Here is a 17,020-nt window from a genome sequence, read left to right as displayed (position 1 = left end):
TCTCCCACTCCCCCTGCTTGTGTTCCCTCTCTCGCTGGCTGTCTCTGTCAAATAAATAAAATCTTTAAAAAAAAAAAAAATTTAAATTTGAAAATACGCAGAAGTAGGGAAACACCAAGGGCTGCTCCACTGTTCGTAGAACAGTGGTGGGGAGAATTCTCTTCAGGGCACAGGTTACCATCCTACAAGTTCTAAGGATTCTATGAAAGTTCAGGTATCATGTAGAGTCATGGTGCTAATTCCCCCCCTTAAAGAGAAAAAGAATGGGGGGGGGATCAGTCAGATGTAAGCAGCCACACCCTGTTGCCTTCGCAACGTTCTCTGTGGAGATGGTTCTGCTCATCGGGTCAGTGGCGTGTCAGCTGAAGGCTCAGTGCTTCACTTCCCACCCCCCACTCCCCATGACTAGGGACAGCTGCAGGCAAAGAAGATCTTTGTTTCTTCCAAGTTCATCTGTTTCCCCTGCCAGGATCATAATTCTTCATTTGTGACATCACCATGAGCTACAGTGGGGGGGCTGGGATGTCACAAACAGAGGATTCTGTCACAAACTGGGGATTCTGGCTCCACAGTGGGCAAGAGAGAAAAGAAACTCAAAAGACTGCCTTTTGAGACAAAGCTTTTGCCTATGTAAACCTCAGAAAACATGACAGAAGGCAGAATCGCTTTCCAAACACACACACACCCCCCCAAAAAACTTATGAATCACAGTACAAAGACAGTGGTTATTAAAACCAATGGACAGAAGAGGGATGCTCCTAGGTTAATGCCGGGACTCTGCATAAGCTAATCAAATATTTATTACCAAATAAAAGACCTGCACAGTTTGTGACTTAAGAATAATTAAGAATAATTCTTAACAGTGCCCTTTTATCAAATGTTAATTGAGTACATTCTACAGAAAGCACTGAGCAAATTCCCACATGTGGAGTAACAACTCTGTTCCTTGGATGATACAAACCTCTTTTACGTGACCCTGAAAACTGACCCTAATCCACGTTTTTCACCTTTTTAGGGGGCCATTCACCTCCCTTTTGAAACTCTAATGAAAGCTACTTCCAAGTATCGTCTAAAGCAGAGAATTAGAAATTACACAGATGAGGCATAACCACTATAAACAAGACCTAGAAAGGTATTTAGAACTTTTACACCCTTCCCATGTTTTCAGATAGGGTCGACCCCTCTGGTGCGTAAATTTTCATGGACCATCACAGCGCCATAAATGAGAGCAGCTGCTTTCACAGAAAGGCCTAACATCAAAACGGAAGTGACGACAGGTTACATACACTGGTCAAAAATCTAAAAAGAGCCTCTATTTTTTTTTTTTTTTAAGATTTTATTTATTTATGTGACAGAGAGACAGCCAGCGAGAGAGGGAACACAGCAGGGGAGTGGGAGAGGAAGAAGCAGGCTCCCAGCGGAGGAGCCCGATGTGGGACTCGATCCCGGAACGCCAAGATCACGCCCTGAGCCGAAGGCAGACGCTTAACGACTGCGCTACCCAGGTGCCCCCGAAAGAGCCTCTATTTTTTATTTAGACCTGCATCTAGTTCACATAAAGCAGCAGTTAAAGCTAGCTCTCATTATTCAAATTAAAATGGATTATCCCAACCTAATAATTCCAACTAGTATTCCCTCTATGACCCAGCACTTTTAGGCTACTATCTTTTTTTTTTTTTTTTTTAAAGATTTTATTTTATTTATTTATGTGACAGAGAGACAGCCAGCGAGAGAGGGAACACAAGCAGGGGGAGTGGGAGAGGAAGAAGCAGGCTCCCAGCAGAGGAGCCCGATGTGGGACTCGATCCCGGAACGCCGGGATCACGCCCTGAGCCGAAGGCAGACGCTTTAACGACTGCGCTACCCAGGCGCCCCTTTAGGCTACTATCTTATATCAAAAGCAGGAACAAACTCAAGTAAACTCACATTGCTTTTTATCATAAAGCCAAATATAATTAAGAAAGTAAATACGTTGGCAAAAAACATTTTTAGATGCTGGGGATGATGGGAGTAACAGGAATTCTCATTCCTTGCTGGCGGGAATGCAAAAATGGTACGGCCATTTTGGTAGTTTCTTGCAAAACTTAACATACTTTTACCACACGATCCAGCAACTGCACTTCTTGGTACTTGCCCAAAAGAGGTGAAAACTTACGTCCACACAAAAACTTGTACACAGATGTTTATAGCAGCTCTATTCATAACTGTCAAAAACGTGACTGTAACATATGTGCCTCTGGGGGCGCCTGGGTGGCTCAGTCAGTTAAGCATCTGCCTTCATCTGCCTTCAGCTCAGCTCATGATCCCAGGGTCCTGGGTTCAAGTCCCACATCGGGCTCCCTGCCCAGGGGGAGTCTGTTTCTCCCTCTGCCCCTCCCTCTTACTCCCGCTCTCTCTGGTGCACGCTCTCTCAAGTAAATAAATAAAATCTTAAAAACAAAAAGTGCCTCTGGTGGGGAATGTTGATAATGGGGGAGGCTATGCAAGTGTGGGGGCAGGGGGATATGAGAACTCTCTGTACCTTCCTCTCAATTTTTCTGTGAACCTATTCTTAAAGAAATAGTCTTTAAAAAAAAAAAAAAAAAAAAAAGAAAGGAGGGGCGCCTGGGTGGCACAGCGGTTAAGCGTCTGCCTTCGGCTCAGGGCGTGATCCCGGCGTTCTGGGATCGAGCCCCACATCGGGCTCCTCCGCGGGGAGCCTGCTTCTTCCTCTCCCACTCCCCCTGCTGTGTTCCCTCTCTCGCTGGCTGTCTCTCTGTCAAATAAATAAATAAAATCTTTAAAAAAAAAAAAAAAAAAGAAAGGAAAGAGGCAAAGCCAAACTGAAGTGGTACTACACACACACACACACACACACACACACACACACCCCCACACCCCTTCTGTACCATATTACACACACGTGCGCACAGCCTTGTGATAAAGGGTAGATGAGATCTCCCCATAGTTGTACTTTACCTTTCGAAAATCGCGCTTCTCAAAATCCGTTTCTGCTATTTTCTCATATTCTATGACTGCATTAGCATTCTTGAACTATACCAGAAAATCAGATAAGGGAAAGTTTTAATGAAGTTGTAGATTCAACAACCACAAAAATCAAGGCTTTGATGAATTATGAGTTCAAGAAAATCAGAACCACAGACTTCTCACTAATCAGGTTCGTGAAGATACAGCCCAGACCCCTAACAGGCCGGCTAACGCCCTATCTGCCACCTCAAGGCAGGATACCAGAGATGTGCCTGATAGACATAAATTAAAGGCACGGCATCGTCAGAGGTTGAGTAGAAGTTTCTAGACTCTCACTAAAACACATCCAGGGGTAAACGGGGTATATATGGAAATGGAACTGAAACACATTTTAGCTGCTACTGATGTAGTCAGGATTTGAATTTACCCAAGTTCTTTAACTGCACTCAAACCAGTCCCTTGCAGCATCTGCCCGCTCCTCGGCCATCTCAGAAACCCTCCATTTCACAGACTTCTAAAGCTATAAATCATATTCACAACTCTGTCTACAAGTAAGAAACTGAGGCTCGGACAGGCCATGAGACTTGCCTACAGTTACCCAGGTGTGGTGATGGCAGAAGTGAGACTAGGTCTCAGTTCTTATTTATTTTTTTTGTAGCTCTCAGTTCTGACTTTCAGGTCACTATACCACAGCGTCCCCTTCCAGGCGGACACCACCAGAACCGTACCTCCTGCTGTGCCTGAGCGTTTTTGTGATCCAGTTCTAGGGCTCTCTGGAAACTACGACACGCCGCCATGGCATTCCCTAGAGATAGGTGGCATTTGCCCTCTCGTAGATGGCCCTAGAAGAAATGCAAAGAGGGAAGAAAAGGAGCATGACTGGCCAAGCAGAGAGCAATCAGCAGCGGTAACAAACACCCACACAAAGCCCACACGGGATGAAAGTGGCCAGAGCAGTGGTTCTCACCCAGGGGAGAGTCCACCCTCCAGGGGACGGTTAGCCATGTTGGAGACATGTCTGGCGCTCAGCCAGGGAGGAAGGGGTGCTACCTACACCTACCGATGAAAGAGATGCTGCTAAACACCACACAACGCACAGGACAGCCCCCACAACAAAGAATTACCTGGTCCCAAATGTCTACAGTGTCCAAGGCTGAGAAGCCTTGGGCTAGAGGAACTCAACGGCAGCAACTGGTCCCCCCCAAATGGCCGCATTACGTACCCGGACGAAACTGTCATCCAGCCTCACTGACTGCTGTGCGTCTCCAAGAGCTTCCCGGAACTTTCCAAGCATCATCAAAGTGGCTGCTCGATTCCCGTAATAGCTAGCATTCTTAGGACACATATCTACAGGGAGGGTGGAAGAAAGTAAAATAAAGCCTAGCACGGGGCACTGCTTCAAAAACTCAGGGGCCATCTCCCCGCAGAACTACATCAAGGTAATCAAATTGTAATAGGAATGCTGACATTCTCTCTAAGGCCATGGCCACATTTTTGACTACCTGTGCAAACAGACAGCAGCAATGGTATGACCAATTAAAACATAAAAGTCACTTAAATGTAACAGCTTTAAAGTGCGCTGACTGCCCTTTCAAGGGAAGGGGTCAGCATATTCACCTCCTGAATGAATTGCATTATATATAATAAGAGAGGAAAATGAATTTGCATTTGTTGAATCAGGGGTGGGGAGCCTGTAAGCAAGTTAGGTGAGAAACATGCCGACACGGGATTCAAACATGCTGGCAGCTGGAGCACGAAGTTAAGACTTGATAATTAATATCTACAAGAGCCATTTTCTAACATGGTTAAATGAACTGGAGATGGCTGAGGTGCATTTAGGGGGTTATCTTTTTGCCATATCTAGAATTTCTGGAATTGCCTTTGTCAAACGAAGAACTACCCATTTATAAGCCATCCCTCGTAAGCCAATTAAGTCCAAAAGAGTTCGCACAGTTAAGTTATGAACCCGCTAAGCCAAAGGCTACTTTTCCAAGAGGCGTTACTTATCATAGTATTTATATTTAGCAAATTTATCTTCCAACATAAGCAGCAGGTCCTTCTCACCTATGGCTTTTGTATAATAGTTATAAGCTTCATTGTAATCTTTCTTGGCATAGTATGCGTTTCCTTGTTCCTTGAAAGACTCTGCTTCCCTGAAAAGGAAAGAGAAAGACCAGCGTGTTAGACCCAGGGAATAACCTCTGTAATCTCACGGGAGCGATCTCTGGTCTAGAGCCCCGGGCATATTGAGCTGAAAGTCAGTGCGATGTACTTGAAGGAATTTCTAGATTTGTTCAATGCTATTTTTTGGTCACTTAGATACATTCAAACTAAATCAAGAAAACCTCTCTCATGTTGCCTGACCTTCCTCGCTATTCCTGTCTATGGTCATATCCCACACAACAAGCAAATTTTGACACCCTCTCACAGAGACTGAAATTTTTTAAGTTTACTTATTTATTCATTAAGTAATCTCTACATCCAACATGGGGCTCAACTCATGACCCCGAGATCAAGAGTTGCGTGTTCCTCCATCAGAGCCAGCCAGGTGCCCCTGAATTTTTATATTTATTTCCTTTCCACTGCGTCACAGCTGCTGCCTCTTCAGCAAACATAAAAAATCAGTTAGACATCACTCCATTCAGGGGCAATGATTCCTAAATGTGAAATGGGTCACATCCTTAGAGTTCTAATGATTTATTCTCTTGAAACTCGACTGGCTCATGCATTTGTCACTAACAGGACAAGCAGAGCAAAAGCAGGTGGCAAAGGAGTTAAAAGCATAGCATATTGTTGTTTAAGATGGAGGACGGAGTTGAGTGACAGCAGAGACCAAGAACTTAGATAACAGGGACGTCTGAGGTATAGCAGCCTGCCAGTGCCATGCTGAGTACCCATCTACTGATGTTCTCTCTGCCTATCCCATCTACGTGGGTACTTACTGCCCCCTCTATCGTTCCTATAGTACCCTGTATAACCACCAAGTGGCTAATATCAGAATTCCTGCCCTACTCCAAGATCCATTTTTGAAGCTGTGCCATTAGACAAATTGTACTTTCCGAAAGGAACAATGTTATGTAAGGAGAATTATATGCCAGATAAAGGAACTAGAATTGAATAAGACATGACCAACAATGTCTTAAAAGAACTAGTAACCTCTACCAAAGATACCCCAAATCATTCCAATCACCACTTTGAGTGACAAAGATAATTCTTTACCCAACTGATTCCTGTAACATAACTAAATATCTGAGCATTTTTGTTATAAGGAAGAATCTTTGTTTCTTTTTCTGTCCTCTACATATCCAAAAAAGAATCTAGTTCAAGGGAAGTAAGGACAAAAGTACCTAATTCTTAACATGGTGATGGTATGGGAGCTCACAGCTTGATTCTATGGACATCAGCACTGAGAAGATTTGTGATTTATTTACTTACGTATTTTAAACTACAAAGTGGTAAAGCCGCCCTCCTTTTATTTAGGCGATCTCCCTTTCCATTCTTCTCCAGCACTGTCCTGGCAAGCCCTACTAACATGAAAAGGCTGCTAGAAGAAAGGAGAAGGAAAATGGCAATGATCTATAAATGCTGACAGATCTGAACTGTGATGGACACAAATCTGCCTGAGTAATTTACACCAACTGGTATAATGCTATAAAGAGAACATCTGCTATTAGAAGTCCTCAAGAAGGATCCCCCAACTGCAAGATTTATAGGACCAACTGCAATCTTTCTACATGGTGTACACCATACTTTAACTCTAAATTAAGCAAGGCACTATAAAAACTATGAGGAGCCTATCCTTTCAGAGCAGACATGCCAAGAGATCTGAAGAAAGGGCTTTCCAACACTGGATGTCAGAAGTCAAACAGCCGTGAAGAAATGGAGTGGTAGGGGCGCCTGGGTGGCACAGCGGTTAAGCGTCTGCCTTCGGCTCAGGGCGTGATCCCAGCGTTCTGGGATCGAGCCCCACATCAGGCTCCTCCGCTATGAGCCTGCTTCTTCCTCTCCCACTCCCCCTGCTTGTGTTCCCTCTCTCGCTGGCTGTCTCTATCTCTGTCGAATAAATAAATAAAATCTTTAAAAAAAAAAAAAAGAAATGGAGTGGTAAATTCAAAAGAAACATTGGGCCCACAATGCACCTGAGAAGATCTGGTTTTCTCTGCGGTTGGCTAGTGGCTAAGAATACACAAATCCTTGAGGAAAACCAAGGGTATCCAGGCACTTGGACAGACACCATATTAGCAGTAGAAAGCCTGTTAATCAAAGGTGAAGCGATCTGTAGAGCTACAGAAAGGTGCCCTTTCTTTACTAAAACACCAACTTCCGTGGAGGTGAGGGGCTTCACCACCAGCTTCTATAAAAACACAACCGATGCTTTCTGTGGAAAGTCAGAAATAATTACTGAAGCCAGGTACTTTCCATGCATTATCTTCCTACCAGGTGTTTCATTATTCCCATTTCTCAGAGGAGTAAAATAAGGGGTAGAGATTAAAAACTGGCCCACCGTCAGGATGTCAAGCCACACCTGTCACATTCCAAAGCCTGTGCACTGTCTACTATGCTGAGCTTTCTCTCCAATGCACGTCTCTATCTAGTGCTTAAGACTTTAAAAATTAATCTGTCCTGCTAGGAATAAGACATGGGCAATGAACATGAATTTCTTCAAACTAAGACCTAAAATAGCCCCAGCATATAAAATCCAACTCCAGAACGACAATCTGGATTTAAACAAGCTAAATGGCATTCCTAACAATCAGTCGCACAGACAGCAGGGCTCCTTTCTCTTTAAGACGGAAGACCTAGTGAACTGGACTTTGCTTCCCCCAAGAAATGCATTTCATTTTAGTAAATGGTGAGTAGATTCCATTCTAGAGCAAACAAAGCGAGTAATGTAGAGTCAGCCCACAGCAGAAAGAACAAGAAGAATTGTGTTGTGACAAGTTACCATGTTTTTAACCTCACACTGCACAGCATCAGGCCAGAATTAGCTATTCCCACACAACTGCCTCATGAAAAGGACTTATTTTCATAGAAACATGGTTGATTAACAGCTGCCTAAACAATGGGCACTTAGTGCTTTTACGCTGAATGCTTATTTTTTGCCTCCAGGTCCAACTCCCAAAGTGGAGTCCCTCCTTCATTTGAACCTCCCCACCAAACACGCGACAAGCTTTAACCAATGGGCCTGACCCTGTGAGACCAGCCGAGGAAAAAGCGGATCTTTGGAATCCAGCATGGCAGCAGCAAGAACTGAACAAGGCTGCGTCAGGAACAATTCCAGGGTCAAATCCATTCAAGTCCTGCCCTGGGAGTCTGAGAAAGGGCTGAAGCTTGTTCAAGTTGCCCTTACAGCAAAGGGACTGAAGGATGAGATGTCAGAGGCGTGGGACTGGAAAAGAAGGAGAAGAGCTGGTTAACACCGGAATTGAGGGCAGTCTGGCGCTGGTATCTGTCACTCCACTCACCGCCAGGGTCAACTGATTTGATAACCAAGTGAGGTTACAACACGTACCTGCCAAAACACATCAGCACTGAGAAAGGAAGGACTGGAATTAATTAGGTCCACTTGGACCAACCAAAAAGAGGAAAGGAGTCCAAAAGGGACTAAATTACACTACGGGTTATTTTCTAGGGCTACAAAATAAAATTCAGACTAAACCCTGAAATATAATACCACATCAAAATATAGACATGGCCATGACTGACCTGCTGGAGCTATAAATAGCTACACTACGTCTCTAGTGCTTTTTCAGATTCTCAAAGGCATTCCTACGGAAGGTCTGGGCCTCTTGAAGGGTTATGGCGATACTATCACAAGCCCTTCAACAGAGGAAGAGCCAGTGAGGTACCCAAGGCAGCCGCACACAGGCTGCCTAACTCTAACAGTCCCAGGTTTTTTTCCCCACCAGACCCTGTTAACCAACGTCAAGGTTTTTAGATTAAAAATAATTTATCTAGTTTCCCATCCAATCTCTAAGCAGAATAAGCTTTACCCCTGACTCTCCAGGAGATGCTGGGAAAGACTCTACCCTCCACCAAACCAGTCCTTTTAACAGTGAGCAACAAACTCCTGTGAAAAGAGCTACTGAAAGATTTTCAAAGACTTCTATCCTCTTTGGAGGTCTGGGGGAGGGTCCACCACAACAGGATCAGTGCTGGAGGGCCTGGGCGGCCTTCCCTCCGACAGATACAGGTAAGGAGACTACATTCCACTCTTGGTCTGCTTTGCTATTTTAAAATGTATTTATTTTTTGGAAATAACTTCATCAATCAGAAAACTGCAACCGGACACCTGCTCTTCTACATTACACGTTAAAGATCTGTGTATCCTCTGATCACACAGTTACACTCTCTCTCCCCCAACGCAGCACTCATTCATCACGGATGCTCATTACTCCAACGAACAGTGCCAAGGGAATCATTTGGTATCACACAGGTCTTAGCAGGGCTCAGCATCATGTGATCAATTCAGACAACTTGGGCTGATGATCACCAGTCAACTCTGCACATTTACAGCTCAGCTAAATTAAACATACATCAGAACACCACAGTTCACGTTGCGACGTGACCCAAATTAGATGCCCTATAAAAATCTCCATTTTCTCTCTAAATACTTCCAAGTTGAATGGTAAAGCAAGATCTTCGCCTTAAGCCAACCAGTCTATCTCTTAGCAATGAAAGGGAATTTTATTCTGAGCTTTCATTAATGCAGGATTCACTGGGTGGCAAGTTTTTTGTGTGTTTTTTTTTTTTAAGATTTTATTTATTTATTTGAGAGAGAGACAGCCAGCGAGAGACGGAACACAAACAGGGGGAGTGGGAGAGGAAGAAGCAGGCTCCCAGCGGAGGAGCCCGATGCGGGGCTCGATCCCAGAACCCCCTGAGCCGAAGGCAGACGCTTTATGACTGAGCCACCCAGGCGCCCCCTGGGTGGCAGTTTTTAAAACGCCCTCAATATGACTGAGTTCTCTTTGGAAATGCTTCACATTTCATGTATTTGTGAATTATTAAATAGGAATGAGATGCTTCAGTAATCGTACAGTATCAGTTTAAGATTTAGTTTATCTGTGCATAAAAATAAAGGCTAGTGGGTGCCTGGGTGGCTCAGTCAGTTAAGTGTCTGCCTTTGGCTCAAGTCATGGTCCCAGGGTCCTGGGATGGAGCCACTGCACTGAGTTCCCTGCTCTGTGGGGGAGCCTGCTTCTCCCTCTCCCTCTGCCTGCTGCTCCCCACTGCTTGTGCTATCAAATAAGTAAATTTTAAAAAAAAAAAGAAAGAAAAAAGAAAAAGACTAGCACAGTTCACTATTCCATAACATTTGCAACCTAGGAAATGTGGATTAGATTTTTGTATGACAAAAACATACCTGACTGCTTTTACTTATTTCAAGTATTTGGGTAGAGTAATATATTTTTCATAAAGTTCAGCTCTTCTAATAGCCATTAATAATATTTTAAATCAAAAGAGATGGAGAAGCTTGAATGAGAGCTTCTTTTTTCTTCTTTTTGTGCATTTTCTTGATGTATTCGGCTACTCCTGATGTGGAAGAAAAATCTAACTGCTAAAAATACAACTCAGGGGGCGCCTGGGTGGCACAGTGGTTGAGCGTCTGCCTTCGGCTCAGGGCGTGATCCCCGCGTTGTGGGATCGAGCCCCACATCAGGCTCCTCTGCTATGAGCCTGCTTCTTCCTCTCCCACTCCCCCTGCTTGTGTTCCCTCTCTCGCTAGCTGTCTCTATCTCTGTCTAATAAATAAATAAAATCTTTAAAAAAATAAAATAAAAAAAATAAAAATACAACTCAGGACAAGATGATTTCTTTTGTTAGAGCAAAGGAGTGTTTCAGGGCCTCTGCTTCTGGAGACTACTTTACTGGCAGGAAGAATCTCGGAAGAAGATACCTATTAACAATAAAAATTTATACTGCCCCTGAGTCAAATATCCTTTATGCATTCTTACTATACTTACTACTTCCAAAATGTCGCCTTCACTCTATGACTGGTGCACCCATTTCTTTTATTCAGCCAAGTTTACTAGTTGTCTGTTGATCTAGAAACATCCTCCACCCTTTAGAATTTACGGGATCTTGGCCAGTCTCAGAGTAAATTCCTCCCTCCTTCCCACAGTCCAAGACCTCTTGTCCCCAAAGGCATGTCACAGGGCCTGTTTCATGTTGTACTCCCTCTGGCCTCCATGAGAGAATGAAGTCAAAGAAGCCTGGGAGCCTTTTATTCCATCTTACGAAATGCATACTACTCGTTCTTTTCTAACTAGTCTAGGGAAGAAATGACAAGTTTTATACAGGTAGGTGGAGCAACTCCACGGATTTAGTGCTTGCTGAATGCAAGGTGCCACATGCTGGGTGTGAATAAAGGCTTCATAACGGTCCAAAGAAAACAGACAGAGGGCTCTCCAACTGCTACCGGGTGATAAAAGTGGGCTACCCAGCTTCCTTTACCCAATTTGCTTTAGAATAAACAGCTTCTGCTTTCACTTTAAAGCACAATTAAAATACCCACCCTTCTCCCAAAAAGAGGGGAGGAGATGAAGATGAAGAAAACTCATTAATGTACCAGTTCAAACTGTTCTCTTTCTGGACATTCGGGGGGTGGGGGGGGGGGAGCCTCAACAGGGGCAGAGCTAGAAAGGACCATGTGGAGTCACAGATACAGTCTACACAACACAGTAGCACTCTCTACTGCTCGAGTAGGGAAGGACACCAGGCAACACACTGGAGTTGGCGATGTCATATTCAGTGGGGGGGGAAGCAACCAACTCATCACTCGACCCAGACAGAAATCCTATTATTGCACACACAAAGATATTCACACAAAACAGGTGACTCAACCACGATAAATTTATGCTAGTTCCTTAAATGGGAGGTGTCATGATCTGTGGCATTGGTATACCTAAGCTTTACTCCAGGGGAAAGGAGACCCAACCATAAAGCTGATTCTGAGCAACAAGCTTCTCAGAAGCCACTCTGAGGACATAAGTCACTGGCCTTTTAGCAACAGCCAGAGGCTTGCTTTCATAACATACCCCAAAACCCACCATTTTCTATCCCTTAGTTCCCCATTCTGTGACATCTCCTACTACCCTCGTCGGGACATTAGCACCCAACAAAAATCTAGAACTAAGGAACTATAATTAAGAAAAAGGCTGCTTTCTGAGTTTTTTGGGGAGGTGGGGGTGGAGGTGGGAACCAGAGTGGGGAGTCTAGACTGTCAACTGGTATGTGGCTTCTAAAGTTCTTACAAAAATAAAGTTCTCTTGGGTTCCTTACTTTAACAGGTGGTTGACTATCAGAGCAAACTGCCAGAGTAAGAACTCTCAGGATAGAAACTCCCCAAGAATTAGAGAAAATGTTGCTTGCCTCACACACCCTCCCCAAAAACCTAGTAACAAAATCAGAAGAGATGGTTAACACTTTGCTTATCTGACAATCTGGCCTCCCCACAAAAACTTTAAGTCCTACGACAATAGATTAGGGGTCAGAATTAGACTCTGAAAGTCAAATACTCCTCTTCATATTTTCATTCTCTAAAGTCTCAACCACTCATACCCCTGCCGATGGTGGATAAAACACAGGAACTGCTATTCTGATTTAGATGGGGAAGAAAAACTATTGTCAATCCAATAAAATGAACAGATAGTGGGATAACTTGTGTCATGAATCCTGCTCTTACTGCTGAAATTCAGACAGTTTAAAAGAATACCTGGAACGACCTCTAAGTAACTTCCACATCACTCAGCACTGGAGAAAAGGGACCAAACATTAGTGGAGTAAGGGAGAAATGGGCTCTCAGAGGGACTGTGCATCAGACCACAAGGCACCTAGGCAGCCGCTGACCATTGTTCTCCAATCTTCTAAAGTCCTAGAGAAGAAAAGCAAAGGCAAGTGCCCAGTACTCAGCTTTTAAAAACTTTTAAAATAGTAGCTTCAATGACTACACTAATTCCTGATTGGCCGGAATGTTCAATAAGCCTGGGTTTTAAGCCAATCAGATTTCTGGTCGTTGGGAATGGACTAGACACTAGAGCAACTGCCATTCAACTTGGCTCAATTTGGTTTCTGGTTCTGGTTAGTATGTGGACCTGAATTAAAGCAGCAAGGACAGAGAGACCCTTCCTCTGTACCTTAACTCCAGTTATAATTATTTAAAAGATTTTTAAGTAATCTCTACACCCAACGTGGGGCTTGAACTCACAACCCCAAGATCAAGGGTGTATGCTCTATCGACTGAGCCAGCCAGGCACCCCTGATTTAACAATCTTGCTACTTGCTAATATCAGGTTCAATTAATCAAGTAACTAACCAAATTCAATCCTGGTGTTCAGGATTCTGTATTCCCAGCTTTATCCTTAACCATGACTTATTTGTCCCATCTCCCATTTCTTCACCTCTGACCCCACACTTCAACTATATCAAAATGAAAATGAAGGCTGAAAGCAGTGTTTTCACTGATGTGAATTTAAGGTCAAAGATAATATCCCATTCAGCTTGTGGGCTTACTGAAATGTCTAGCTGTCTACCCTGGAACTTCAAGAGAAAGTTTAGAGAGACAAATACCTAAGAATTTAAAACAGAGGAAGAAGAGCCGGGGAAGGCATCCGCACAAGCTCTTCCGGTTATGGCCATGAACTTCAAAATGTCCCAGGAAGTTGTAGTAAATCAACAGCAACGGCAGCAGACCCTGAGATATGGATTCAGGGTTCGGTGCTTCCCACCACCGATATGAATAGAGAAACAAAAAGCAAACTCTACAGAGTTTACTACACCTGGATACTGAGAAAGGATCTAGTGTTCTTGCTTGAGTCCCCCGTGAAAACAGATACAGAGATCATCAGATCAAGGAATCAGATAAAGATGTTCTACTTCCTAAACCTACGCTTCCATTGGTTCCTTTAGGCCCTATTGTTCAGTCACACCGGATACATGCTGAGACACAGAAGTGTTTCCTCTATTGATGAGGAACTCGAAATCCTTCGATTTTACCATAATAAAGACTACCTACAGACACTTCCCCACCCCAGGAAAGGTGACCAGAGAGCCTTCGCTGGAGACAGGTATTCACATATCAGATACAGCAATCAGCAACTTCCCAGGAAAGTGAGGCCTGAAATTAAATTAAATTAAATTAGCTGAATTGTAAAACCTCTGAAATTTAGCTCTCTGGCTCCCCAAGCAGCTTTTTCTGTTCTGGTGGGCAAAGAGAAATAAATAATCTTCACGTTCAGAACCCTGATCTATTTTGGAGTGCCAACTAATACATCTTTTATTTTAGCCTCTCAGCTGCTATGGGGGAAAAAGAACTTTGTCAGAGTGACAGGCAAAAAAAAAAAAAAAAAAAGTCCATTCTTTTCTCTTTAGAGACACTAAAGCTAATGAAATAAAACATGCAGCCATTTAAAATGCTGCAACCATGAGGCCCCGCGTCTTGAAAGCTCTTCTCACTTTGCCCCCCCACCCCCGTGGGACTGTAACAATTTAGTAGCAGCAGCATGCCCTTGAGCCAAGACGCAAGGAAGGAAGGACTCCTTGCTGGACTTCACAAAAACAACCCAAGAGACCCATTAACTCCCATGTCCCCAAGTGAACTGGTAGTAGGACTGTAACAAAAGACACAAACTTGGCCAAATGACTAAAGGGCATCTGAAGGGATGTCCCTATCCCTGCCCTCTGCTATGGCTACACAGGATTACAGAATACATGAAAAATGTAAAACCACCTTCCTCCAAAACTTCTACATCATCACCGCATTTTCAGCATTGGAAAACCATACATAAACAAGGTTTTTTTCTTACTAACAGAGCCCAGCGTTTACTCTCCTAAGGATGACTTATACGGCAGAAAGTCAAACTGATTTTGTTTATTTCACTATATTTTCCTTTTGATTTGCTCACATAAGTGATATATCAGTATCTGTTTTATTTTAACTAAAAGAGATCTATATAAATATGTATTACGTATAAGTCTATTTAGCAACGATGTATTTTTTCACAGTTAAATTTACAGTATTTTTTCTCAGCGGTAGATAAAACAACTGTGCATTTTACAATCAATGACATCTTAAATTCCACGAAATAAGGCAGTTAACCCAAGTCAACACCCCTCCCTCCTCATTCTGCTGCACTGCTACCAAATATTACGTTTTTGTGTCATGTGATCATGTTACAGCATCACCTATTTTGCATTTCTTAATATATCTTCAGGTTCATTTACTATAATTTTATGAGGCCGTGTTTCTTTGTTTGTTTGTTTAAAGAGGGACCTGCTATAGATAGAGGGCTTTGAAGTAAAACCCCAATTAGGGACAAACTAAGCGGGAGAAGGTTTTTTCAAATTACTACATAGAGCCCAAGTCCCTATTTATGGCACACACAAAAAAACCCCACTGAACTCTTTACAATACCAAGTAAATCCTTGTAATTAATATAAGCTCTGTCTGTTTGGGGTTAGGGGTGTGGGAGGTGTGTTTCCCATTTTGCAGTTCCTTAATGATGCTTAATCCCAAATACCTGAGAAGCACTAGGTATGTGAAAACTCAAAACTAAGAACAGTGACTAGACTCTGGTATCCTGCCGTCTCTATTATTCCGGGTACTCACTACACACTTTGTCAAGCCTCTCTGTTCTCAACAGATCTTGGGACACAGGCTGCAGTGAACTACCCTGAAGCTTGATAGCTATTCATTCTGCCATAGTGAGTACCTCCTGTATTTCTAACTTGGATAGTAAAAAAAATTCTCAGAATCCTGGTTTCAGATCTCATGAAAGGCAGACTGAAGCCATACAGGGTTTAGAACAAAGATATGAAAGATGAGGGAAGGAGACTGAGGGAACTGTAGCCAATTAATCTGCAGTTGATAAGGAAAGTGCTCCGGGCTTCCAGAACTTTTTCCTTAATTCTCCTTCAGGATCAGCACAAGTATGACTACCCACAACTGTGTTCCAACCCACTTCCAATAACCTGCCTTAGCTGTAGCCAGAATCCAGAGTGTTCTCGAAAACCACTCACTCAGCAGCTCCCTTGGCTAGTCCAGACTGGCAATCTCGAGCCACTGCGGCCGCCCAACAGTGCCAACAGCGCCCAAGCAGCTGCCTTCCTCTCTGCTTAACTTAAGAAAGAACAGTACTGGGAAGAATGAGGATCTTCCTCCGGAAGGACGGAGGGGCAGGAGTTTGACGTGTAGAGCATGAGACAGGGCCCTCACTCTTCCTTCTTTCTTCCTCATCTCCGACTTCTGGGGTACGGAGAAGGGGCGCCAGGTCAATAATGGAGACACACTCGGACCCAGGCTAGTGGTCACTGGGGGTACGTTACTGAGCAACGGGGGTGAGGAGAACAGGGGGCAAGGAGAACAAGGGCTTTGTAGATGCAAAGTGCTGATAGACAACAATGCATAGAAGTTAACAAGAGAAGGGGGGGACGGGGGCGATGTCGTTATCGTCGTTATCGTCGCCGCGCAGCCTCCCCCACCCCACAACAGACCTCTGAAATCCCCTCAGAGACCCGGCCTCTACAATAAGAGCGACGTTCCTCCTGGCCGAAGAACGGAGGCTGTGCCTCCGCTTCCCAGCCAGGCGGAAGCAGGAGGGGAGGGCCGACCTCCGGGAGCGCCCCTTCAGGGGGTCTATCCGGACTTATATCAGTTGGGGGGGTCGCGGAGGGCGGGGCATCGCCTCAACAGGGGCTGCATCATGGCAGGGACGGGTTTCCCGGGGTCACGGAGCTGAAGCTCACCCCTTCCACTCCCCCACTACCCGGCTACCTCTTCGCTTCCTCGTCGTCGTGCAGCTCTGGCTCGGTCGCCGCCATTACCACATCGCACTCCGCGGCAGCCGCCATCTTACCGCCGGGACCAGAGAGGCGGGTGGGAGGCAGGCGGTGAAGAGCACTTCCGGCTGGAGCATCGAGCAGCTCAGCGGCGCTGCGCCCAGAGAGGCTCCCTCGGGCCCGTCTACCAGCGAGAGGCTCCTCTTGGGGCCAGAGCGGCCTCCCGCCCCCGGAGGTCCACGGTGGTCTCCGCGCCGGGGCGGGGGCCCAGGGA

General features: G+C 44.5%; 1 protein-coding gene across 3 annotated transcripts in view; it reads right to left on the bottom strand.

Moving 5' to 3' along the window:
- The window catches only part of DNAJC7 (DnaJ heat shock protein family (Hsp40) member C7), a 28,356-nt gene extending 11,462 nt beyond the window's left edge, over positions 1–16,894 (bottom strand). Inside the window, exons 1-6 of one of the 3 annotated variants that reach the window (XM_087854387.1) lie at positions 16,742–16,862; positions 8,318–8,356; positions 5,032–5,120; positions 4,190–4,314; positions 3,696–3,809; positions 2,959–3,033 (exon numbers count right to left, since the gene is read on the bottom strand). In XM_087854387.1, coding sequence (XP_087710513.1) covers positions 2,959–3,033; positions 3,696–3,809; positions 4,190–4,314; positions 5,032–5,120; positions 8,318–8,356; positions 16,742–16,818 — 519 coding nt within the window. In that variant the 5' untranslated portion in view covers positions 16,819–16,862. The other 2 variants (XM_045781558.2, XM_087854388.1) reach the window with 2 other exon arrangements.
- Between the last annotated feature and the right edge of the window lie 126 nt (positions 16,895–17,020).

Source organism: Ursus americanus, chromosome 23, assembly GCF_024610735.1.
Source record: "Ursus americanus isolate L20-20 chromosome 23, mUrsAme1.1.p, whole genome shotgun sequence".
Lineage (NCBI taxonomy): Eukaryota > Metazoa > Chordata > Mammalia > Carnivora > Ursidae > Ursus > Ursus americanus.
The sequence above is the reverse complement of the archived record's forward strand: the minus strand, read 5'-3'. Positions and strand labels throughout refer to the sequence as shown.